At 46.7% G+C, this 27,620-nt stretch overlaps 2 protein-coding genes across 2 annotated transcripts in view; one reads left to right on the top strand and one right to left on the bottom strand.

The window, feature by feature from the left end:
• Window positions 1-16,204, bottom strand: part of hpse2 (heparanase 2) — a gene marked incomplete at both ends in the record, with an annotated part of 71,033 nt that extends 54,829 nt beyond the window's left edge. The window contains 3 exons of the mRNA XM_080016991.1: window positions 13,041-13,202; window positions 13,836-13,990; window positions 15,876-16,204. Coding sequence (XP_079873117.1) covers window positions 13,041-13,202; window positions 13,836-13,990; window positions 15,876-16,204 — 646 coding nt within the window. The remainder of the gene's footprint in view (window positions 1-13,040; window positions 13,203-13,835; window positions 13,991-15,875) is intronic.
• Window positions 16,205-19,623: 3,419 nt separating this feature from the next.
• Window positions 19,624-27,620, top strand: part of cnnm1 (cyclin and CBS domain divalent metal cation transport mediator 1) — a gene marked incomplete at both ends in the record, with an annotated part of 19,098 nt that continues 11,101 nt past the window's right edge. Inside the window, 2 exons of the mRNA XM_080016992.1 lie at window positions 19,624-21,082; window positions 25,548-25,691. Of these exons, the coding sequence (XP_079873118.1) occupies window positions 19,624-21,082; window positions 25,548-25,691 (1,603 nt within the window). The remainder of the gene's footprint in view (window positions 21,083-25,547; window positions 25,692-27,620) is intronic.

Below are 27,620 nucleotides of genomic sequence, written 5' to 3' on the forward strand. Positions count from 1 at the left end.
GCCCAGCAGTTCCGGGAATTGGCAAGGGACCGTGAGTGGGACAGAGAGCAGAAGCAGGACCCGGAGCTGGAGCGGGAGCAGGAGGTGCTCATGGGGCTCCTCTGGGAGCGTGCACCACAGCACGCACCACCCCTGACCTACAGAAATTGACAGGGGATGACGACGCCGAGGCATTCCTTGCCATCTATGACAGGATGGCTGCTGCGGTGGACTAGGGTGGGCCCGAACAGGCTCTGCGGCTGCTCCCCCTCCTGACTGGGGAGGCTCAGCTACCTACCCATGCCCTTCATCCTGAGGACTGTATGGACTATAGGGCCCTGTGGAGGGTGGTGCTGGACTGGGTGGGGAGGACTCCGGAGGGGCACGGTTCCGGGTAATGGACTACCGCTCCAGGGGCCGCCCGTTAACGCACACACAGCTCTTATGTGACCTGGTGGTGGCTTTGTCCAGAAGTCCATACACCAGACGAGCAGGTCAACGTCATTGTAATGGAGCAGCTCCTCATGGACCTCCCAGCCAGGACCGCCAATTGGGTCCGGTGCCACCCACTGGCTGCCCTCCAAGAGGCGATAATCGCAGACGATGATCCAACAACGCCTGGTTCGACCTGGGGCATTGGTGGAAGCATCATGGGTTGAAATTTGTTGTGTGCATGGGGATATTCACGCGTATCCGATTATCCGGGTTGAAATTCATTACAAACAGAAAAAGCATAAGGTGAAGGCCACGGTTAGCTCCCGCCTGTCGCACTCCCTGATTTTGAGTACAGATTGGCCAGGGTTTGACACTTAATTGAGGGAGGCTGGGGGAGTCTGCTCACGGTCCGCAGGGAAATGTGAGTGTTGCGTGGCGGTCGGTGACGCTAAGAGGACATCGGCAGACCGGGAACGGGGCCGGGAGTGGAGGGAATCCCAAGTGGGATCTTCTCCAGTCCCAAAAGTCTTCCCCGTTGACGATTTTCTGTTAACACAGTCGCAAGACGATACCCTACGTGTGGCATTTGAGCAGGTAGTTACAATCGATGGCTGGGCGTTGGTGCGCCCAGACACTTCACTTCACTTCACTTCACTTCAGCGTCACTGCCGGAACATAAACGTAAAGTTGCGCAGGCAGAATCAGAGGCCAGGCTGGACATGGGGGTAATAGAGGAGTCCACAAGTGACAGGTGTAGCCCCATCGTGCTAGTGGGTAGTCCAATGGGTCGGTCCGGTTCTGTGTCAACTTCCGAAAGGTAAACGTGGTGTCCAAATTCGAGGCCTACCTGATGCACTGGGTTGAGGAACTTCTAAACCGGTTAGGTACTGCTTGATATCCAAGGAGTCCAAGGAAAAGTGGGCGTTCTCCACTCCATTCAGCTTGTACCGCTTTCGTACACTTCCATTCAGGTTGTTGGGCACCCCAGCCACCTTTCAGAGACTCATGGACCAGGTCCTGCGCCCGCACGCAACATACGCCACTGCCTACTTTGATAACGTAATCATTCATAGTAACACCTGGGAGCGGCATATGCAGCATGTGGACACAGTGCTTGAGTCCCTGAGGCGGGCAGGGCTCGCTGCCAACCCTAAGAAGTGTGCCGTGGGGCGGAGGGAGGTACGGTATCTGGGTTACCAATTGGGGGAAGGTCTGGTCCGACCCCAACTTGATAAAGCTGCAGCAGTCGCAAACACACTGTTCTTGGGGCTAACCGGTTACTATAGGCTGTTTTGTCCATTGTTTTTCGTAGCTGACCAGCCCCTTGCCTGACCTTACTCGAAAGGATGCTCCAGATCTGGTCCAGTGGAGAGGTTCCAACAGGCGTTTGTGGAAGTGAAAGCAGCTCTCTGGGGAAAGCCTGTGCTGTTTATCCCTAATTTTTCTCTCTCTCTCTCTCTCTCCCTCTTCTGTCTGCAGACAGAAGTGTAAGACAGGGGGCTGGGGGCAGTCTTATCATTGCGATCGATCAGTGCCCTCCAGCAGGTGGGCACTGATCGGCCAGTGGTGTACCGCAAGCTGTCTGAGAGGGAATCGAGGTACACCACCATCGAGAAGGAGTGTCTGCCGATTAAGTGGGCCATCAGCTCCCTCTGATATTCCCTCCTGGGACGCCCTTTCACCCTCTGTTAGGATCCAATGCATGAAGGATACCAATGCCCACATCACCCGTTGGTATCTCACCCTGCAGCCTTTTTACTTCAAGGCGGTCCATAGAACGGTGACACAGATGGTTGTGGCTGACTTTCGCTCCTGCGCAGAGGAGGGGGGAGTCGGCTGTCGGCTGGATGGCTCCCCAGCCTACGTCCGAGGTATGGTGGTATGTGGCAGACCGAGGGCCGTGGTTAAGGTTGCAGGTCTGCAAACGAGAGGCTTCAGCGGCGCTGATTGGCTTGACCTGGGACAGGAAGTTTTCTTTAATGTCTGTTTGTCTTGCAGTGAGGTTGGTGTGTATGGTGTCCAGAGATGTGTGGGCAAGACTTCAGTGGAGAGCGAGACAGAAGAATCTTTAATTGTCACGCAACACACCACACACTTTGGATGGTGGCCGGTGAAATTAGGCCTCTGCATTTGACCCATCCTGGCTTATCCTTCCTCCGGGGGGGCAGCCAGGAGCAGTGGGCTCCTATTTGGGAATCAAACCCAGGACCTTCCTGCTGTGCCGCAAGAGGGAGGGAGAGAGAGAGAGAGAGAGAGAGAGAGAGAGAGAGAGAGAGAGAGAGAGAGCGAGAGAGAAAGAGAGAGACAAGGCGGCTGCTGCCTCGTCTCTCCCTCCTCTTTATTAATGATTTCCTAAGTCCTACATTTGGCCCGTGAGTCTGTTCTTTATCAATAAAACACATACTGAGGGACGCTGTTGCCTCGTCCATTCTGTTCCCCAAGGTGGCCAACCCTCCGCACGCAAAACGTATGCTTTCTGGAGGTTTTATAATGATAATGCCAGGCGATCATATGAGAGGACGGATTGCCTTCAAAAATTTCACGTGCACAAGGCTATTAGAATGACATTTGTTTGCAGGTTGCTGGCACTTGTCTTGGGCCATATAAAACACATGGAAATAAATGTTACCCTTACTGTACTGTATGGGTCTGTGGTGTTTGTGTCTAATTTACCCATTTCAAATTTTCACTAAAAGAAAAACGATACTAGGATACATTTCTTTAACCTGAAAACCCATGGCCTCAGCTTATTTTCTGTGAAGAACATGAAAAAAAAAGTATTCATTGAGTACACCCACACACATTCACGTCATACGATGTTCGGATCAATTTGACTGCCATACACACACACACACACACACACACACACACACACACACACACAGAAAAATGCATACATACTCTCACTCACTCACTCACTCACTCACTCACTCACTCACACACCTTGTGTCGATTACGCACATTTAGGTATTTTTTAGTATTTATAGAGCTTATTGTGCGTAATCACCGGGTGTCATGACATTTCACTGCATATATGTATGACCGTATGTATATGTATGTGACAAATAATCTCTTGAACATGAACATGAACAAACACGCCCACACACACACACACACACACACACACACACACACACACATACACACACAGAAAAATGCATACATACTCTCACTCACTCACTCACTCACTCACTCACTCACGCACTCACTCACACAAACACGCCCACACACACACACACACACACACACACACACACACACACACACACACACACATACACACACACATACACACACACATACACACACACATACACACACACCTGCTACATTGTTTCAATCCAAGCACCAAGAAGATGTCTGCTCTTTCCCACTCTCTTTACCCTCTGTGTTGGGGGAACCTGCACAATGTTATTCTAAATCATTCTATACATTTTCTCGCACTGTACCCCTCACACCATCGGAGGAGGGACAAAGTGTATAGGTCACTTCAACTACAATCTTCCACCAGCAATGTGAGCAACAGATTCACTGCTCAGTGGGCCTTGGAGCTAACTTTGGGAGAGAGAGACATATGGTGAGGTGGAAGAGGAGGATGTTTTAGAATATGAGGATAATGTAGAAATAGAGCCCCACTGAGCCCAGCTGTAGGAAGATCTCCACAGCCAGCTGTATGAAGAGCCCCACAGTCAGCTGTAGGAAGAGCCCCACAACAAGCCATAGGAAGAGCTCCACAGCCAGCCGTAGGAAGAGCCCCACAGCCAGCTGTAGGAAGATCCCCAGCGAGCCGTAGGAAGATCCCCACAGCCAGCCGTAGGTAGAGCCCTACAGCCAGCCCAAGGAAGAGCCCCACAGCCAGCCATAGAAAGATCTCCACAGCCGGCTGTAGAAAGATCCCCAGCCAGCCGTAGGAAGAGCCCCGGGTTTCCATTGTTCATCACTTGTATTTGTTTTACAGCTTTGATTATAACAAGATAAAGGTGAAAATCAATTGAGAATATTTGTTCAAAATAATAATCATCAATAAATAAATTATTTCATTTAAAATGTTCCTAGATGAGCATGATTTATGCCATCCAAGTCATTATTAAGAGTCGATTTTTCACATAAATGATAACTTTATCACCAAAATGAATAACACTGGGAGCAGAGATTAATTCTAAACATTAATCAAATATGTTATCTATATTGTCTGGAATTGAGATAAAGACAATATTTGTCTAGGCATTTTTGATGTAAATCTTTATTTATGTATTGCTTTTAAAACCCAAATAATGTCTTGTGTCGATGGATTGGATGAATGGGGTTCTCTGTGGAGATGGAAAAGGGGAGAAAAAAAAACAGCGAAGGGTTTAACACGCTGTGAGGTGAAACTTGCATCATCGCTAATGGTTGTCAAGTTCTCAGTGAGTCAGAAGGATTCCAGTCTTACATGAGTGTGAGCCAAACATATTATTTTATTTTATCCTTTATCTAACCAGGTGTTTTCGTGGAGATTGGGAATCTTGTATTTAAGTCAGCACATGAGTTTCTTTTCTGAAGGAGCACACACACTCTGGAGGACATTTTAGTGCGTTACAGTTGTAAAGAAAAATAAGCGGAAAAGCTCAAAAGCAGAAGCTTGAAATGCTTTGATTCTGCTTAAATTTGGAAATATGATTACACCAGACACCACTATTGTTTAAAACATAATGCAGCTAAAAAAGACGTTCATCAATACTTTTCCAGTCACCTTGTTTGGTGTGACATCGTTCAAAGGCTTCCAGTTGCTTGGGCTTGTGGCCACAATGGAACGAATGAAAACCAATAAGGATGAACATTCTTCATTTTTATTGATGGAGAGCCACCTTCAACGCCCTTGTCCCTCTACTTACTTCAAATTTAATTTGGATATATGTAAAGATGTGTAGCTAAATGTGTTATTTATATTTAATATTACACTTCCACACATGAAAGAAACCATGATATTGTTTTAGAATGTTAAAATAAGCAGCTTTTATTAATTTGGGGACTAATAATGAATCTATTGTATTGAACATCAAAGTTCCCATCGTCATACAACACGCAAATAAATATGATTGCTGATAAAACAGAGGGAGCCAAGAGAATCAGGGCAGGCGAAAGACCAAAAAAAATCTCCTGTTAAATATTTGCAAAAGCCCAAGAAATCATATACAAGACTTGTAATTGGGCTGTGTATAAACAAATCTTTATGAAAGCTGAGTTTTGTCAATGGGAAAAAGCAGCTGCCAGACGTGAGGGCAGCGTTCAAAGCGACGCTTTCTCCCGCATAAAAACCTGAGACACTGTGATGAAGATATACTTCATTGAGTGTCGGCTCACCTGTGGGGCGTGCGGGGTGGGCGGGGCGGGCGGTTCTGGCGGGGTGCCGGTCTGTCGGCGCGGGACATGGCTCCGGGCCTGTGGATGCCTGGAATCCCAGCCCCGGGTTGTGCGCCTGAGATTACATCTTATGCCTGCACTTGGGGGTGCATTGTATGTGTGTACTTCAGTGGTACAGAGTCTCCTCGCACTCTCTGGGACTTGTTTATGCTCCTCGGGCTATGTGTCGGTGTTGCTCCGCGGGCTTGCGCCTTCTTTGGGGGCTGGCAGGGTTTTCTGTGGCTGCAGGACAGGGTGCTTGGGGCTTTCCTGCGGTCGTGGAGTATCTATACAGCTGCAAGACTCAAGGGTGGCTGCGGGGCCTTTTCCGCTGCCTAATATACCGTTGCTTGATATAATTACGAGCTCACAGACAAGAACCAATTGGGAAAAGTCCCGTACACTCAACGATGGACACACAGACACACACACACACACACACACACACACACACACACACACACACACACACACACACACAAGACACACACCCACACACACACATACACACACACAGACACACACACATATACAGGCGACTCATCACAGGCACGCACACACACCACCAGCACCTGCTTCAAACACACCCCAGAACACCCTCTTGAATGCATCCCTCTCCTTTTCTCCCTCATTTACTGCCAGAGGACACGTGCCGAATTGTTGTTCCGGTTTTCCTGGACTTAATGAATTCTATTCTGTCGATACATACTTGTCGTTTGACGTTTCTATGTTTACGTTTTTCCATGTACATATCTATCATGCTCTTGGAGTAGTAATGATGATTAGTTGTTTACAGACCAAAATATGCTGAGATCATTCTCCAAAGAGGGGGATTGGTGGAAGTTCTGTGTAATAAAAAACAGTGCTCTTGTCATCCTACAGGTCATCCACAGGACAGAGTTTTTGCAGCAGTTCTTGATGATTAAATAATGAATAAAGAGTTGCATTGTGGGTTGAAAAGTTGAACTCCACTTGCAGACTGACTCTCCTAGATGCATTGGCACAAATACTCTCTGTTGTATGCCAAGCATGCTGACAGCACAGGTAAAGAAAAAAAGAAGATTTACTTAATTGAGTTTGGGGTCTCTAGAAACACTATTTGGCCATTATGGGGTGTCTTCCTATATAAACAAAGCATTTCATAAAAACCAAAGAAACCCGTCGTTGATGAGAAAAATACACAGAGAAATTAACCTTCCCTCTTTAAAGCCAGGATGTATCCAGACCAACAAGCGCCAGATAATAACAATACAATGGTTGAAATCCAAATCAAAACACCCTGTATGCTTGTGTGTGTGTGTGTGTGTGTGTGTGTGTGTGTGTTTGTGTGTGTGTGTGTGTGTGTGTGTATAAGTGCATGCCCGTGTGCACTTGTGAGCATGGGCAGCACCGTGACCACTGTGTGTGTGATAACAGTGATAACACAGAGACTTCACATCCTTCAGAGTATTTTTCCCTAACCCGGGGACAGAGGGGATAAAAGTTTGGGCGGAGTCTAACAGCAGAACTAATATGACAGATAAAGTGGAGTGTTTCCCAACATAATGCAAGAAAATATGTTTCGATTTTGTTCTTGCTTTTGTAGCGAGCAAGAACAAGAAGTTGAAATTGAACGAGAACCCCTCTGCAGACAGCTGTGCCAACTTGTTTTTGATGAAAACATTTTCGAGCAATTTGCAGATGTTTCCCCCCGTCCCATGTGTCTTTCCATTTGCTTCAAAGTTTCTGCTGCGCAGAACATGCCTATTTGTGGCCAAGTTGTAGCTATTACAACATAATATGTCGACATGACGGTTGCTACTTTTAAATGGGAGAGGTACAAATGGGATATTCAATTTTTCTATTATTATAACAGTCCACCCAGTGGTGTACTAGGAATGGGCGGCTCCATGCTGCGGATCCGGACCTTTCTTAGTGGGAATTGATCCTCACATAAAGATATCGATGCTAATTGTTTTCTTTAACCAATTATTGTCATATGTATTTTTTTTAGCACATTTAATGTGAAAAAAATATTTCAATTGTGTAGGACAGGACCAACTTCCAGTGAAATTCTAGTTAATTTAATTCTGATACAAGGCTTGAAAAAAAATATTGACTTTCATTAAAGAAGTGACAAAGACACAAGACGACTTAGTAAAAATATTATTATCGGTATTTGTTATTACTTTGTGTCGGATCGAAGTGAGAAGATGATGCAGCCAGTCCTTAAATGGCTGAACATCCTGCTTTACATTTCTTGTATCTCGTCCTCCTGTTCTTTTTTTATTCTTTCCACTAGATGGATGTAGTGCGTGTGTGTGTGTGTGTGTGTGTGTGTGTGTGTGTGTGTGTGTGTGTGTGTGTGTGTGTGTGTGTGTGTGTGTGTGTGTGTGTGTGAGAGAGAGATGGAGAACCCCTGGGTTGGGTATTAGTGTCCCATGAATTCACGTCCATATTTACTTAGCCCGAACATGTGATCAGTCCTTGTAAACACTGGCGTCACTCGATACCGCGTGAGGTCAGACTATGGAGGGGAGGAAGGTACCACGACCGAGACGGAAAGAGACAGAGCGCTCGTGCCTGACCGCCCGCGTGCATTCCGCCGGCTCCAAGCTGCGGACCATCTGCTTCCAGAGTGGGTCGGTTCTCAATCTCCCGCTTGCGAAGCTCTCTCTCTCGTCTGACTCATCTTGCTGCTCGTCATCTTGTTTCATTTAGAAATGTCTTGAGCGTGTTGCTTGGAGCCAACGGCAACACGCCGCAGCGTTCATTAAGGAGCCGTCACTGTCTCCACGGCTCTCCAACTGGCTCTTCTATTCGAGCTACTTCACTGTCCACTGTACTTAAGTTGGACCTCCCTGATGAGTTTGGACAATTTGCCACAAGGTTTCCCCCATAGAAAGCTGTAAGCTATTAAAGGCACCACAATGAGTTTTCTTATTTTTACCAACCCCTTTGTTTCACTGAAGCATCCACAAAATCAACACGTGGGACACACTATCTATGCAATATGACTGCAAAGTGCCGTCAGTGCACATGGCCGTGGCCTATATATTAGGTACGGTGAATGATATTACCTTCTAAACATCTTGCAAACAGATGTCGTCCCTCACTCTTCTCTTAGATACGAATGCTCACAGGAGCAGGAAAGGTGAACTGGAGCTGGTGGCTCTTACATTTTTTTTGACCACGGTGGCCACGGATCGCGGCCAAAACCACTCATTAGTAATGATGATCGTAATGATGATAATAGAAAACATGCAGACAGCCATCTCAAAGGTCTGCTCACCTCACATCCAACATCACAATCCCAGCATTGCTGAATTCTCTGACTACCAGAGTGGCTTTGAGACGATCTGCTGAGACTTATCTAGAATGGTAACTGCTGGCGGAGGCCCTGGCACGGGCCTGGCACGTGCCTGGCACGGGCCTGGCATGGGCCTGGCACCGGTGCCGCACGGTAGTGATGGCTGTAGTTAGGAATGGAGGGTAGCAAAGGGACAAGTGTGTGAAGCTGTTTGCCTGGACTGGGCTTCTGTGTGTATCCGCCTAATGATCAGCACAAGGGAGAAAACATCAGATCCCGTGTGTTATTGGGTGTTTTCAACTGCCATCCGAATCCTGTACATTTGCACTCGACAAGAAGAATCTCATTCGGTCTTTTTTCCATCGTTCATATCTCGTATCATAACTCGTATCTAGGCTGGACTGTAGTTTTCTTCTGCTCCTTTCAGCTTTCTAAACAGAATATTTTGTGCGTGAACATCAGTGTGTGGACTAGTATCAGGGAAAGGTAGCATAGACAGTCAAACGTCCTACTAAACCTCTGTGTTTTGTGCCAACTGCAAATCATTCTCTCATGAACTGCTTGAGCCTTTACACTTGATGACATCATGACTTTGACTCTTGGTTCTCATATTTCTCGCTCTCTTTGGGTTTATGTTCACGAGGAGCGATGGAGTGTTGTGTTCTCGGGCCAGGGACACAGGAATAGTTCCTATGAAGTGCCGCTCAGCCTTTAAGCCCTTTACACGCACAGGGAAGACTCTCAGGTCACAGGCACGAAGCCTTCGCATGAAGTCACAATTAAAACAGCAAGGGGGGGGAGAGGGAGAGAGAGAGAGAGAGAGAGAGAGAGAGAGAGAGAGAGAGTAGGGAGATATAAGCCCAGATTTTCTCAGGGAAAGACATTGGATGAGGGTGACCATGACCTCTGTGTGAGCTTGGGGAATTTACACAACAATTCCCAAGATGTGTGTGTGTGTGTGTGTGTGTGTGTGTGTGTGTGTGTGTGTGTGTGTGTGTGTGTGTGTGTGTGTGTGCGTGCTTGCGTGCGTGTGTGTGTGTGTGTGCGTGCTTGCGTGCGTGTGTGTGTATGTGCATTGGCTCAAAGCGGCCCCATTACTGATAGCACTAACAAGGCAGGGTCAAGGGTCAGACTGTGGTGAGTGGAAAAGGACAGAGAGGCTGTTAGACCTCGACCTTTAAACACCACCTGCCGTCACACACACACACACACACACACACACACACACACACACACAGACGCACACACACACACACACACACACACACACACACACACAAAGACACACACCCACACACACACGCACACACACACACACACACGCACACGCAGAGCCACACAGTGGGGTCGGACTGATTGTTACCAGACCATATTTAAACACCTCTGCAGTGCCTCTGTGGCCAAATTACTTTCTCCACTGAAGACACTGGAGTTTCAGGCATAAAGTTTCACATGTAGACTCAACACTGTGCTTAGAGCTCCGCCCGGGAGATTTCTGTTGGATTTAGTGTAACAATGAGTCTTACGTTTTCATCATTCTGTGCGGCGTTCAGTGTGCATACGAGTAATTTGTTCTCTTGAATAACTCGACTGGCATAACAGACCTGTTGTACATACATGTGTGTGTGTGTGTGTGTGTGTGTACGTGTGTACGTGTGTGCACCTTAAATGTACACACCACACCAATGGTTCTCAATGTAGGGTAAAATATACTAAATCTATCTATCTATCTATCTATCTATCTATCTATCTATCTATCTATCTATCTATCTATCTATCTATCAGGAGGATCACATACAAGGTTATCAGTTTTCGAAAACCCATCAAATATAGTTTTTCTTTAACTGATAAGTAACAATATTATAATTGCTCTAAATACATTTCAACACCATTTATATCCCGTATTATAGATGTACAGTGTGTGTGATTGATACCGGAGGTATTGGAAAAGCCTTATTTTTTCAACAACAACTAAAGAAAGCATTTACACAGCCATCCTGTGAATCCATCTGGTCTTCAGCGAAAGCTCCATAACTGCAGCTCAGTGTGACACAAGCTCAAAAACGTATTTCTCGCTATCTCTTGGAGCATTGGTTCCCATGTGAAGCCATGGAGAGACGTGTCTGTTTAGAGACCAGGAGATGAGGCTTCTGTGGGAACGCGCCGCAGTAAAAAAGGCTGTTTGGGTAAATAAATTCCTAAACTCCTTTCCTTCTCCCCTCCATTCAGTCAGAGAGGAACTGTGAAAACCTACGATAGTAAAAACACACACACACACACACACACACACACACACACACACACACACACACACACAAGCGCTCCGCTCCTGGACTGACCAGAGAAAAAACATAAGACTCTAATTTGTGAATCTGTTTTTCACACGAAGAAATGTTTTCATCTGTGTGCAGTTGTGGTGTATAATATTATTTATGTTTTTTTTTTACTTTTACCTCCAACATTTCAACTTTTCACAGCTTGAGCGTCTGATAGTGTTTGTTAGTGTAATATCATATAAAATGGAAATTAATCTAATCCTACATTGGCTACTTGTATTTTATGCACATTGTATTTTTATGTATATTTATTTTATGCATATGTGGCATGCAAATAAAATAAATACAAATAAACTCAGAATTTTGAACGAAAGGGAATATTAATATTTTGAAAAAACATTTTTGAGAATTTAATATAATGATGAGATTCCCAGAGTTACAAGCAACCGTTGCCAATGCAACGACAAGACAAGAGAACTAGTGGAAATGGGAGAAAGTGAAAGAATTACATCAAAAGAGAAGTCCGGCGACAGATAGGAAGTTTCAAATATTTACATTTTAAATGGATTTTTGAATAGATCCCCAAAAATGTTATCCCCAGCTGGTCTTTTTTTGATCCTATTCAATAGTACATTACACTCCTTATGTTTCCTACGCTGCGGAGGCCATATTTTGACTGCTGCACCCCCCACCCCCGCCCCACCATCCCACCCCCCACCCTCCACCCCAACCCTCCACACCTCCATCCCTCACTCCGAAACAGCGTCGGGGGTTGTTTCGAGAGGCGTATCACAGACACATTAGTTCAAAAAGTTGCACCGCAGACTGGGCTGACACATGAGTGACACCTCCGCCACAAAAACACAAACATTTAAAATATTTACACACTGTCATTGTGTGTGTGCATGTGTGTGTGTGTGTGTGTGTGTGTGTGTGTGCGTGTGTGCGTGTGTGCGTGTGTGTGTGTGTGTGTGTGCGTGTGTGTAAATGCTGAATATTTAAATATGGATATTTCTCTGGATTTGGGATTTAATTTCTTGGAGTTCCCTCGCCTGACTGTACTGACAGATATATTTCCCATATTTCAATTCACACCCGTCTCCTCATATTATATACATATAAGTGTTTAAAACCAAACAGACGATAGCTCTTCCAACCGAGGCCAAGAGGCAGATTCGCCCATGTTGTTGTTATTGGAAGTATTTTTTTTTTTACTTGCTTTTTTATTTGTTTGTTTGTTTTATTTCCAACTCCAAAACAATCACAGAAATGGATAAGAGACGTCAGCCCACCCAAAAAGCACGACTTCCGAGTTCCCTCTGCAGTCAGGTAGAGTTAACTGTAACCAGTTAAAATGTCGGCTCTGTGTTTACCACCCTGCACCCCTCCATCTGCCCCTGCACTCCCCCACCCCTCTGCCCCTCCACCCATCCCCACATTCCTGCTTTGCAAATAACATTTGTCATTCTGAAAACTGAAGGTTTACATTGGAAGGCTTTGAACCTTGTGAGCCAAACTTTGAACCATACGTGTGTGTGTGTGTGTGTGTGTGTGTGTGTGTGTGTGTGTGTGTGTGTGTGTGTGTGTGTGTGAGTGTGTGTGTGTGTGTGTGTGTGTGTGTGTGTGTGTGTGTGTGTGTGTGTGTGTGTGTGTGTGTGTGTGTGTGTGTGATCTCCTACCTGTTATTGTGATGTTGCTGTAGATGTTGGAGAGCTGCTCCTTCAGCAGGATCAGCTGCATGGTGGCCGCCTTCTCCCTCTGCAGCTCCAGCATCATGTCGGGGTGGTTCGCCAGTTTGCAGCCCTTCTGTTTGTCCAGCGCGATGTCGCTGCGCACGATGTCTGACACGAAACACAATCACGGACACGGATCAGGTCTAATCTGAGACTAAATCACACTTTTAACGTGGACAAACTGAAAGTGCCTTTCTCAGTCACAGTTGTGGTTTAAAATAGAGTCAGACTTGCCCTAGTCTTGGTTAAAAAAACCTGATTACCAGAAGGAGGATTAGAGCTAATCTAAGGGAAGGCTTAAATTAAATCTTTGGATTCATGGCTGTGGGGTGTCCAGGTCGACCTTGACAACAGAGGAAATTGATTATATAGACTAAGACCAGCACCAAGACCAGACAGAAGGAGCTAACAGGTCCTTCCTGACCTTAGTCTCCAACTTCCTGGACTGGAACTAATTCACCTTAAATGAAGCGTCAGAAAGGCCTTTTTAAATTCTGGATTAATTTCAGGAGGATTATTTCAGTCCTGGGTTAGATTAAACCCCGTCTGCAAAACCGATACCCCCCTGGCCGCTGCTACGTGGCAGCCCACTGATCCAGAATATGTGAGATACTAGGATGGGTCAGATACGGAGAAGAAATTTCCCCACGGTGATAAACAAAGAGATAGATAAATAGAGATAGATAGATCATAGTCCTGTACTCCAAAAGAGATGCGTTTCTAAGAGTGTTTTCCCCTCACCGTCTTCGTAGTTCTTCAGGTAGTGGTCGGGACCCGGTCCCCTGAACTTAGCCAGATTTTTCAGATTGTGGAACTGCAGGAAATCCGTTCGCTTCCCCCCGAAACGCAGATACGCAGGCGACAGGCCTCGTGCAAGGGTCACCAGCCTCTTGGAGCTAAGGGGGGGACAAAGATAAAGGAGAAGAAGAAAATGTGAAATAAAAATATAAATTGAATCATTTAGGGTGAATAAAAAAATAGAATAGATCTAATTAATGACACCATTAATGACTCTAGAAAGATTTTAATTGGAATCATTAAAAAAATAAAAACATTTAAAAAATGTCATTATTCAAACAAAATACTTTCTTCCATAGGTTGTTGAATTTGGTGTTGTAAACAAACAACCGCAAGTGGAAAACTCTACACTACTTCCCCTGAAGTTGAACTCTACACACGTTAGTTCTTACACAGCAAACTTACCTTAAAGACAAATGCCTCATTATAAGAGGCAAAAACACTTAGAGATGTAAACAAATAGGGTTCAGGTTTCCCTTACAGCTACAAATACCAGACCACGGTCATATAAGCATTAATTACTATCCGGGATGAGCATTTAGGGGCAGAAGTGAAGGCAGTCTGCAAAATTGGGGAATAAAATAACATGGTGCTTTTTAATGCCATGCTGGTGATAATTTGGAAAGAAACTGCTTTCTTCCACCTACCACAAAATAATGTGCCTTTAGAGGCCTGCCCGCCTCCTTTATGGTGACCATTATGAATAAGCATAAAATATATGACCCATTTCACACTAAGTGTTCACAGTGCAGTTGTCTAATTTCACTTCAAGAAAAATCACTTTAGAAAACACGATTATTACAATAGATTTACATGTTGTGTTAAAAGATAAACACTTTGTTACTGATGAGGCATGAGTGAGTTTAGAACTGGAACATTTGGTGGTACCATGAAATATATATTTTTAAAGCATTTAAATTGCTAGAGATTTTGAATGTTTATATATTAATGTATTGTATATATTTATGTATTGTATATGTACATATTTATGTTACGTGTGAAATTGAAAATAATATGTATTTCAGTTGAGTTTATGGATAAAAAAATAACCTACCACGGGCTGCTGTTTAACTCCCGCGACTGCAAAACACGTGAAAGTGTTAACGGCATTTAAAAACTATTGCACATATTATTAAGAACGGTACTATAGCAATCACATCTCAATCAAATATTCAACGAACTATAACAATTATTAGCATGTTATAATTATGCATATGTATATATATAATACGCTAATAATTATAAATAATTATTAGCATTATAATAATTGCAATCAATAAATTATATATATATATATATATAATGAGCCTTTTTTCTACTGCATAATTCAACAGTGTAAAAATCTACCAAATAGGACAAAATGTTTTTGTATCTTGTATATTTTATGTATAAATTTCAAGTCGTAAACATACAGTATATATACCCGTGTGCATTACTGCAATTTCCATTTTCATAGAAAGAAAATGCTCCAATTCATAAGAATTACAGCAAGAATAGCAAATTGTTGACTGATGCTGCTAACCGCTGTTCTTTTACAGAACATTTCAAAACGCACAGTATAAGGATTTATAAATAATTGGAGACATATATCACATAACCTCACCATTGCAGCCTGAATTGGTCTGTTTAAACAGTTTTCTGTGAATAAAATTAGTCTTCCTCTGCTCTGCCCTTAAGTCATTTTCTTCCTTTCTATATTCCATAATAGTGTGGAGGCCTGTTTTAAATTGCACCCAAAGATATTTATCTGTCTTTTTTGCGTTTTTCTTTTTATGCTAATATGCTTCTTTGCTTTTATATAATAATGTGGTTTCTGCCTCGTGAAATTGCTCTTGTGTAATAAATGTGGTTTACAAATGAACCAATAATAATCTTAAGAAGAAACGTTTTGCTCTGCAAGTTATTCACAACAAGCTGCGTGAATATCCAAAAACCCAAGAACGTCGAGAAAGAATAAACCATTTTCTCTTTTTTTCTCCCTACCTCAGAAAGTCCAGCCAGCCGTCTTTGATGACCGCCGGGTCCAGCTGGAAGGAGAGGAAGTTCTGGTTCAGGACTCTGATGGGACCCCGGGTGTCCACGTCCAGGAGGACCAGGGTCCTCCCCATGAACGCAGGTCTCTTCCCGGCCTCTTCCCGTCTCTGGAGCGGGAAGGAGGAGATGGAGGAGGAAGAGGAGGCGGAGGAGGGGGAGGAGGAGGAAGAGGAGGAGGAGGAGGTGAACACCGACTGCAGCAGCAGTAGAACGACGGGGATCCAGAGAGGAGATCCCGGGGAGGAAGCCGGGGAGGGACGCCGCGGAGCTCTGGGCATCTTCTCGGTTTGGAGGGCTGGTGGGTCCGCTGCGCGTCCTGGGGAGCCTGCTGGTGTGTGGTGGTTCAACAGGGCCTCCTGACTAGTCTCTCATGGATCCGGTTATCCAGTCTTCCTGGTTGCCCACCCCCCCCCCTCCCCCCCCCCCCACCCCCGCCTCCCCTGTCCGCCTCTCTCCGTTTTTTGGATTTTTTTTTTTGGGAGCTCCAGCGCAGAGCGCACGCCCCGGGCCAGCCTCCCCGGCTCGTAGAGGCGGGAGCTGGGAGGAGGAGAGCAGCAGCACCGCCCCTGCGGCTCTCCGAGGTGTAACCTGTTCAGGGTGTAGGAACGGAGGTGTGAGCCAACACGGGATGTTCAGTGGTTTCAACGAATCATATATATATATATATATATATATATATATATATATATATATATATATATATATATATATATATATATATATATATATATATATATATATATATATATAATAATAATTATTATTATTATTATTATTGTTAATAATAATAATAACAATAATAATAATAATAATAATAATTTATGTATCATTAGAAATGGGTCCATGAAATTATATAATTTCTTCTATATAATCAATTTTCGAATGAGTACATATATATTTAATATTCTCGAAATGATGAGAGAATGAGAATATGGAAAAATATTTCATATATAATTATTTACAACAGAAATTAACCAAAACCAATATGAAACTTGTAGAGCGATACAAGAACGCTGCAATCCGATAAGGCCCCACTTTTACTTTTTAAACCATGTACGTGAGCTCCACGGAGTGCGTCTGGTTGGAAATTTAAAAGTAGAAGGTCCATCCATTAAATAAGGTCAGTGAAACTCAGCCTCTGCATTGGTTATAAAAATAAATGATGAATGGCTTGGATTGGTTGTTACGCATCTCTCCGTCACAAGTATTTCGGAGGAAAAATAAGCCTCCAGGTGAAACATACAGATAGATTATTGGATGTTTTTCCTCCCCAGTTGTTCCCGAAGCAGTGCCGACGTCTCTGCGTGAAGCATCGGCGGGGGAGAAAAACAGAGCGCGTCTCAACGGCGATTTCCAGAAAACACAGGGACCTTGGGCGTTTCCAGAGACCTGGCGCGCAAAACCCGCTGCGTCCAAAAGGAGCGTCTGCTTTAATGTGCAAATAAAGGCCCCGTCGGAATGAATGGCACTGGACGTTTCTAAAACCTTTTCACACCAAGATAGCGTTTAGTGAAGAAAATAAATTATATGTGGACAAAAATACCAATTGAAATGGCTGGAATTGTCATAGTATGAATAGGACTGTCAGAGAATGCACAATAATACGTGTTTGGGCATAGTTTCACCGTAGTCTCTGTCTCTGTGTTAAGGTAAAGAGTGAGACAGGTATTGGGGGTTTGCACTCGATCACATCTCACAATAAAAACGGAGAATGGAAACGTAGTCTGGACAAAGGCCACAAGTCACTTTATGAACAAACGGCGCCTTGGTCCGTGTGGGACAAGAGGCCTTTGGGTTTGGTTTGCGCTGTGCAGGAGAGGAGCACGTCGATATTTCCCATAAGGACGGGAATACCGACTAATATCAATGAGAATAAGTCATAGTATACTATGATTTAGTATTGTATACTATGCGAATAAATCATAGTAAACTATGATTTATTCTCATTTGTATTAGTCGGTATTCCAGATTATAACTATTATACTATTACTACTATTACTACTACTACTACTACTACTACTACTACTACTACTACTATTACGAGTACTATTCCCGTTATATACTGTATATATTTTTTTTCATGTTCATTTTATTATTACACTTGAATTTCCCCCGGATTAATAAATTGTTCTCTTTTATTTGATCTTATCTTATTTTTTATCTTAAATCTAAGACAACGCCTCGAGTTCCTTATCCTTCACACAACCAAACCCTCTTAACTATATATGCGCAGTGAAATTACCTCTCGGCAAAGACAGTGATGTTATTGAACTGTTCCACTGCAGATGTTCGGGTTCTGGCTCCACGTCGGATCCATGGACGCGGACACCATCCTCCTTCCCCGTGGACACCAATCTCCTTCCCCGTGGAAAGCAAACGCACGCACGACTCAAGTGGTTTCACTTGAACACAACTTCAGTACAGCAGTCGTGAATACGGGATAATGAATATACTTTTGGTTTTTACTTGAGTTGGAACTCATACACAACGAGATTATGAACTAAAAGAGGTGACACGAACTCCTGAGAAACTTTGCATTTCGTACCATCTCCTCATGCTCCATTCCGGTATTTATTGATCAAAACGATGTGTTAACTTCAGTTTAAGATCGCCTGTAATGAATGGAATATAATGGAAGGATTAAATATTTCAATATTCGTTGAGGGCTGTTAAAGTCATAATCTTCTAATAAGATTATACATTAAATAGCAGTAATTACTTGTTGTTCCACCGCAATAATGTAGGATCTTAAAAAAAACATATAGGAAAAAAATAGTTAATATAAAAGATTTAATAGTCTGTTAAAAGACGCAAAAGTGTTTTTGTTTCGAGCCTCAGGAGAAGGCCTGGCCCGTTGACGACGTGTGGGATCTTGATCGGTGTGAAGTTCTGTGTTTTTTTGTTTCTTTTTCGCCTTTTATTCAAAAGTCAAAGCGATCCAAACAGGGTGCGAACCCAGAGTGTCAAGACGGCGGCGGCGGGGGGGGGCGGTTATTTCCCGTCGTAAATCGAATTAAGTGTCACTATCTCATCGAACGTTTCACAATCTCCACGTTTATGTTTTGTGGAATTGTCCTCCTCCCTCTTCTCCGCACTCCTAACCCGCGGGAGACGCAGCTATTGGGCCGAGCAAACCGCAACGAAACGGGCTCGGTTCAACTCGACGTACAGGCCGAGTGCTCGGGAGGTCTGGTCCAAAAAGGCCGCCGACGCTGCCACCTGCCGGGGGCCGGTGGTGTTGCAAGAACCGCGTCACTTGCTGCACCAGCAGCTCTTCGTTTGCGCGCGGTACATCCAAACGATCCCTCAAAAGCCAAGAAGGAAAAACGCACAAGGTCGACGTCACCCATGACTTGCCCACGCACAGCGCGCATAGTACAGGTCACCATCGCTATCTCCTCCGTCACAATAGGACGTTTCTGCGCTTCTATTTTTGGACAGCGGTGGTGTGACGTAAGGGGCATGACGTCATAACGTGCGCGCGGCAGCTTTTCTTTTAGGAACATGAAGAGTACGCTCCAGTTTTGCGTCTTCCGTGCACCACCCTCGTCCTCCTCTCCATCACCACCCCCCCCCCCCCCCCTCCCCTGCTCGTGCCCGTGACTCCGGTCGCACAGGTGTAGCGAGTGAAAACGCAGACCACGTGACTCCCCTCCGGCGCGCACCCGTGGCACCTCCGGCGGTGTCATTCTGCGCGATGGCTGCGGACGCTGCGGCGGCCCGCCGCGTCCCGCATCCGCAGCGGGCATCCCTGCTCCTTCTGCTGGGCATCCTCTCCTCCGCGCCCGCGACGACCCGGGCGCTGCTTGGCGTCCGCCCGGAGGACACCGACGGCGGGGTGCTGTCCGTCCGGGGCGGGATGCTGACCGCCACCGAGGGGACGCGCTTCTTGCTGCGGTTTTACTACTCCGCGTCCCCGGTCGTGCAGCGTCCCAAGAACCGGAGCGCCAGCGGCAGTGGACCGGACGCAGCCCCCGCCGCACCGTGGATCGCCTTCATAGAGGAGCCCGGAGGGGGGCGAGGTGGCGGTGAGGGTGAGGAGGGACACCACCACCGCCGCCCGGGACGGAACCCCTGCATAGAGGAGAGCGCCCGGAGCTCGGACATCGAGCTGCTGGGCTCCTTCGAGTCCACGTCCAGCCGCAACTCCGTCCTGGTGGAGCTGCTGGCCAAAGACCTGCGCCGAGGGGAGGCGGTGAAGCACTACTCCATGTGCGCCTTCGACGGGAAGAGGTGGGAGCACTTCAGCACCAGAGACTTCTGGCTGGCGGTGGTGGAGAGACCCCCGCAGGCGGATCCGTGGCTGCAGGCAGGCGTCTCGGTGTTGCTGCTGGGGCTGTCGGCGCTCTGCAGCGGGCTGAACATCAGCATGCTCGCCCTAGACCCCGTGGAGCTCCGCGTCCTGCAGAACAGCGGCACGAACAAGGAGCAGAAGTACGCAAGGAAGATCGAGTCCGTGCGTAAACACGGGAACTACATCCTGTGCACCGTGGTACTGGGCAACGTGCTCACCAACACCTGTTTCGTGGTGTGGATGTGTCAGATTTTAGGGATGACCCCGCTCTCCACGGCCTCATGCACTTTCGGCATCTTCTTCATCGGCGAGATCCTCCCTCACTCCGTGGCGTCCAGGCACAGCCTCGCCATCGCCTCCAAGACCCTTTACGCAACTCGGCTGCTGATGCTGCTGTTCTTCCCCATTGCCTACCCGGTGTCCAAGATCCTGGACATCCTGCTGCACCAGGAGATAAGCAGCTTCTACACCAGGGAGAAGCTGGTGGCCTTGCTGCGTGTCACGGATCCCTACCACGACCTGGTCAAGGAGGAGCTGAATATCATCCAGGGCGCCCTGGAGCTGAGGACCAAGACCGTGGGGGACGTCCTCACCCCGCTGTCCGACTGCTACATGCTGTGCTCGGACGCTGTGCTGGACTTCTGCACCATGTCCGATGTGATGCAGAGCGGTTTCACCCGCATCCCCGTCTTCGAGAACGAAAGGTCCAACATTGTGGGCATCCTGTTCGTGAAGGACCTGGCCTTCGTGGACCCCGACGATTGCACGCCCCTCAAGACCATCACACAGTTCTACAAGCACCCCATGCACTGCGTGTTCAACGACACCAAGCTGGACGTGATGCTGGAGGAGTTTAAGAGAGGTAGCCACCAGGTCACAGGTCATACCATGTTGGGTTCATGCGGGTTGGGTTCTCAAAGGTCAACAGGGTGAAAGAGGAATATTTGCAGAATTCAATGGAAGCAGCATACACACAGTGGTTGGAAGTTGGAAGTATTCAGACCTTTTATTTAAGTAAAAGTGCATATGTCCTGACACATAATTATTCTAGTCAAAGTGAAAGTACTACATTTACATTTTTACTTGAGTAATAGGTTATACAATAAGTGCCTATGCTCTTAAAGCACGTAAAGTATTAAAAGTAAAAGTACTTGTCATATCCAGTGCCAGTGCCCTGGTATCACAGAGCCTATAATATGGCATAAAGTGCTACTGTACCTTTTTTTCTGCAGATGAGTGCTCACACACATCCTGATAAAAATTTTCAAAAACAATAGTACATATACTTTTGCTATGTATTCATAAACATTCAGATTTTTTAAAGTAAAAATGTAGTGGAGTAAAAGTCGAAAGTCTCCTCAACGGTATATACTTTATTTAAGTGATACTGGAATTTATTTTCCATATTGTGGATTGTATTGTACTGTTTCACAGTGTGTGGTTCAATGAAAGCTTCAATCCATCGGTGTGAGTATGAGAATGTGGGGATGATATGTTATGTCATCGATCGCATGATCTACCCCTCTTTCTCCTCTATCGTTCCTCTGGTACATTGTATTTTGCTTTTCTCTCTTTGTTTAATTTCTGCTTCCCTGCTGCCTTATATCAGGCGGCTTATTTCTTGTTTTGCAACAGCAAATATCTTTGAAAAATGCCTCTGTGCCTATAATACCACCTCTCTTTTTTTTCTTAATTTTTGCATGAGCACCAGCCAACAGCATCTGTTTACGGCCCCGCAAAAGTGTGTCACCCCCCCTGAGAGAGCCTATTCTTAGTTAAAGATAGTGTGAAAAATGATTTTGGACGGCCGCCCTGGAACAAGCCATTCAAAGTTCTCCCCTGCGTGTGTCAAAAGATGAAATTGTACCATATGAGCGAACAGCCCCTCACGTTGGCCGTGTTGGGCTTAAATTCCTGGGATTAAAATGTAAATCTCTTTAATTGACCAAGAGGAGCTGGTCGGGTGTCACGGACAGAGGTCTTAGATGTTTAATCAGTTCGGGAAAGGGACGTGGGACATATGGAAGCCGAAGGGGGTGAATTGAAATGGCATTTGCAGTTCAAGAGGTCTGGCCTTCATCTCTCTCTTTTACAGAGATTTTGACGAACAGGTCCGACTGAGGGTGATCCATGGACCCGGCTCTGAACCCTTTCCCCTCTTTCATGTGACCGTGCGCTATTTATCAGCTGTGTCAATGTGTGCATATATTTTTGTATTTATCTTTTTAGAACTCTGACCTTTCCAACCGACCATGATGTCACCTATCTTTCACCAGTGACAGGGCTTCACTTTCCCGACTATTAAAGTGCACCTCGGCTTTGAAGCCGTCTCCATCCCAGCCCCCTTGGTGCACGCCCGCTGAGCTGGCATGAAAAATTCAACCGCAACCTTTCACTTTTCCTCTCTCCTCTTTCTCTCATCCCTCCCTCCCTACATCCGCCCTCCTCTGGCTGTGCAGATTATGAAGGGCCCTGGTGCTCAGGAATCTTGGCCCGAAGCTGTGAGGATGTCTCAGTAAGAAGGGTAAAGGGCAAGGGGGTGAGCACTGCTTGCCTCCCTGTGTGTGTGTGTGTGTGCGTGTGTGTGTGTGTGTGTGTGTGTGTGTGTGTGTGTGTGTGTGTGTGTGTGTGTGTGTGCGTGCGTGCGTGCGTGCGTGCGTGCGTGCGTGCGTGCGTGTGTGCGTGTGTGTATGAGAGAGAGAGAGAGAGAGCGCAAGAAGAGGCAGTAGGAGTCACTGTCGGGTATGAAGGAATTTGTTTTCAGTCCATCAAACTGAAACTTTTTAAATGTAAGATGGGGGCTACACTGTTAAAAGACTATGAACTAGGGATGGGCGATATATAGATATAATAGTGATAATGTCTGGAATTTAGCCATACATGACATGTGTGCATCATGAACACACACACACACACACACACACACACACACACACACACACACCGTCACATTTCCAGAGCGGATGCAGACAGTGTGAAACGGCACAGGGGCCAAGTAAACATTCCCGGGGATGCGAGAGGGATGTCCATGTGAGCCCAGCCCCCCTTTCCCTGGGCGTGTGTCTGTGTGTGTGTGTGTGTGTGTGTGTGCATGCATGCGTGCGTCTATTTGTTCCCCTTGACAGCAGGCACACTGCCTGCATTTGTGTGTGTGTGTGTGCATTTCTGCGAGGCTGTTACATAACATCTGAATGATGTAATGCAGTCCCTGGTACATCTGCCGCTGAGGGCTGATCCCGTCCAGTCTCACCTGAGCTCTTCAGACGAGCCGACCTGCCCTTCTCTCCCTCTCGTCTCATGCCCGCCCCCAAACTTCTGTTTTTATTAACGACGGCTGTGGGCCTGCCAATCAATCCGAGACTCTCATGCTGCGATGTATTATTGAAGCTTATACACTTGATGCCCTGGCAGCTATCTCATGAATCAACCCCATCTCCTGTCGGGGCCCAGAGTTTGTTCGAAGGACACTGTGAGAATACGAGTGTGTGTGTGTGTGTGTGTGTGTGTGTGTGTGTGTGTGTGTGTGTGTGTGTGTGTGTGTGTGTGTGTGTGTGTGTGTGTGTGTGTGTGTGATGTTATCAGCACCTTCATGTCACACGCTCACATCCTCCAGTGACTATCCTGGACTTGTTGCGCTGACTTGGCCAGAGAACTGACGTCGGAAGGCGGTGCCGGCGGAAAACGACATCTGCTCTTTGATCGCTGCGTCATAAGAGCCTCTGGCGCCTGAAAATGTTCTTTCAGGGCCGACCTTGCAAGCTCTCTCTCGTTATTCGAAAAGCAGCACAACCAGAGCACTGACCCTGCTTCCCTCGATGCTGTTGATATGCAGAGGACATTTAAAGCCAATTTATGGTCACGCTTTGGATGCCAAATTCACGGTGGGGTGTCCACTCTTGAGTGCTTTGCATGTGTCTATTTCTCAAAGGAGTGTTTGGTGAAGAGAGTTATGAGGTAGGGCTGGTGGGGATTGACGAATATTGATCATTTGGCGATATTTTTGGGATGACCATTGGTTCCTTTGTAAGATATTACATTGTGGATATTATGACCGTTGATTAGAACAGCTAGAGCATTTTACCGTAATGCTCCTTAAAGATGACATTATATCACAATAGTGATATATCACCCAGCTCCAGCATGAAGACTTGGACACAACGGAGAAGAGGTGGAGGTGCTGGAGATATCATCATTTGAATTTGAGTTGAGCATTTAAGATAGTGATTAGCCGTACACACACCATTGTTTTTGTTTCTAAGCACAGCACTCCATAAAAAGTATTAAGCGCTTCAGTCAACTGAAATCAGCCACATAATGAGTGCACGAAAGAACAGAAAAAAGGACAACAAAACATAAAAAAACCAACAGGGCAACATTTTTGATACAAAAAATATTGTATCATATTTGTAATGTCAGCACATCTTTCACAGTTTTTAAGGGAACAACTAAAGTGTCGTAAAAAAACAAAAGGGAAGTCATTTTGCTCACAGCCTGACTCTGAGACTGTGAGACATCAAAACAAAAAGTATCTATGGAATCCTGAGAGAAGGGTTGGGGGGGGGGGGTAGGAGTTAAAACATCTCGTCACAGTGAATTTATCTCCGGCTCCCACGCAGTTTCAGGAGCGGCCACGCCCAGCCCAATGCCAGCTGAGGCGATGCTCAGGAGAACCCAAGCCCCCCCAGGCTGCTGTAAGCTGGCCTCTTTATGAGTGCACACAAAGAGAATGTGTGGTGGTTGTTGTGGTCTTTGTGTTTATGTTTGTGTGTGTTTGTGGCTCTGTACAAAATGGTGGCGGCGGAATGGCCCATCCGGTCAGCAGATGCAGGCTTCCCCTGGACTGGTTGCGTAATCTTCCATGTTTAGCTGAGGACCCAAGTCCTCCGAGCTGTCAAACTGTCTCCATTCATCTCCCCATGTCTATGTCCATTCCCCTTGTTGTCTGAGTCACAGCGCACCAGCATGCATGCATATATGCACGCACGCACACATACACACACACACACACACACACACCTACACACACACTTAATTTCATGATCCAGCCCGAACAGACAGAGCTCTGCTATACTCAGCCTTGGTTGATTTATTAATGCTGATTTTCATCTTGACTGCACAGAACCGACCAGAAGCTGCAGACACGTGCACGGGCGGTTATTTTTATCACATGCATGACGTTGACCCCCCCGCCTCCCCCACAAGTCTTCAGTCAATATGTAAAAAACACTGTGTGCCATCGCGAGGACACAGAATCTTAATAAATAACCCCCACCCCCATCCAACATTTTCTCCCCGCTAATCCATCGCCTCTGGGCTCCTCCCCACAGGGAAGTCTCACTTGGCCGTGGTCCAGAGGGTGAACAGCGAAGGGGAGGGAGATCCCTTCTACGAGGTGACGGGCATCGTCACGCTGGAGGACGTCATCGAGGAGATCATCAAGTCCGAGATCGTGGACGAGACTGATCTCTACAGTACGTACGACGCAGAGACATGGAGGAGAGGACTCTGATTGGGATTATGAAGTAGTAGAGTGGTCGCAGCAAGTGTCCTCTGTGTAAAGCTCGGGCCACATCACGTGATTTTCAACGCCGATTTGTAATCGGGCTGAGTCGGAGTAGTCCAGGGTAGTCCATGGTGGTCCGGGGTAGTCCATGGTTGTCCAGGTTAGTCCAGGGTAGTCCATGGTGGTCCAGGGTTGTCCAAGGTAGTCAATGGTGGTCCGGGGTCATCCATGGTGGTCCGGGGTCGTCCATGGTGGTCCGGGGTAGTCCATGGTGGTCCAGGGTAGTCCATGGTGGTCCAGGGTAGTCCAAGGGAATCCATGGTGGTCCGGGGTCGTGCATGGTGGTCCGGGGTCATCCATGGTGGTCGGGGGTAGGCCATGGTGGTCCGGGTAGTCCAGGGTAGGCCATGGAGGTCCGGGATAGTCCGGGGTTGTCCATGGTGGCTCGGGGTAGTCTAGGGTAGTCCACGGTGGTCCAGGGTAGTCCAAGGTAGTCCATGGTGGTCCGGGGTCGTCCATGGTGGTCCGGGGTCGTCCATGGTGATCCGGGGTAGTTCAGGGTAGTCCATGGTGGTCCAGGGTAGTCCAAGGTAGTTCATGGTGGTCTGGGGTCATCCATTGTGGTCCAGGGTAGTCCAGGGTAGTCTGGGGTAGTCCATGGTAGTCCATGGTGCTCTGGGGTAGTCCGGGGTAGTCCAGGATTGTCCATGATGGTCTGGGGTAGTCCAAGGTGGTCCAGGGTAGTGCAGGGTAGTCGTTGGTGGTCCAGGGTAGTCCAGAGTAGTCCAGGGTCCATGGTGGTCCGGGGTAGTCCAAGGTAGTTCATGGCGGTCTGGGGTCATCCATGGTGGTCCAGGGTAGTCCATGGTGGTCCGGGGTAGTCCAAGGTAGTCCATGGTGGTCTGGGGTAGTCCATGGTGGTCCGGGGTAGTCCAGGGTAGTCCATGGTGGTCCAGGGTAGTCCAAGGTAGTCCATGGTGGTCCGGTGTCGTCCATGGTGGTCCGGGGTCACCCATGGTGGTCCGGGGTAGTCCATGGTGGTCCGGGGTAGTCCAGAGTAGTCCATGGTAGTCCATGATGCTCTGGGGTAGTCTGGGGTGGATGTAGAACGGTAGCTGTCATCGATATGTGTGCGCGGGTGAAAAACTCAAAATCTGTCTCTACGATCCCAATCGGCCAGGTCATGATTCAACCAAGCGTGTGTGAGTTTATCGGGCAGAGACTCAAATCACAATGTTTCAACAGCCAATGGGAAAGAAAGTGACCAGTGGGCGAGTGTGGACTTTTGGAATGGAGGAGCGACTTGCGGAATTTAGGCGACTCGTGGGGGTCTGATCAGTGTAGAATGTCAACGCTGCAAGTTCTCTGCACAAACAACCACAGTAGTGAGGCGCACGGCATCCATGTTTGTTTTGGTGTCAGAAATATTGCAAGATTCTTTGCCCCTCGCAAGAATCTTGCGGGAAGACACCTTGTGGGAGCATCTGTTCTCCGCCTTCAGATTTGTGCTCCTCAAAGGCAGCAGCCGTGTGTGTGCGCAGAAGAGACGTGAAATACGCAAATGTCAGTTGTCAAATGTGCGCCTGTACGTCTTCTCATCGTCGTTCGCGGTTGAAAGGAAAACACGATGCGGTCCGAGCCGTGGTTGTTGAGCCAGTTCCCACTCTACCAAGGCCCGAACAGCTGCAACACCTCCACCTCTTTATCGTCTTCCATTTACAATGCCCCTTCCAATTATTGATCGAACTTCCTCCCCCGTAATCCCCGCACACACCCTCCCCCACTGCTGATCCCAGCTCCTTGCTGATGCATAATTAATTAATGTGAACGAACGTCCTAATCCCATTGATAATCACTATAATCGGCTCAGATGTAATTGGCTGGAAGGGCTCTCCAG

The sequence above is a fragment of the Zeus faber genome (genome assembly GCF_960531495.2).
Source record: "Zeus faber genome assembly, chromosome: 16".
Taxonomy (NCBI): Eukaryota; Metazoa; Chordata; class Actinopteri; order Zeiformes; family Zeidae; genus Zeus; species Zeus faber.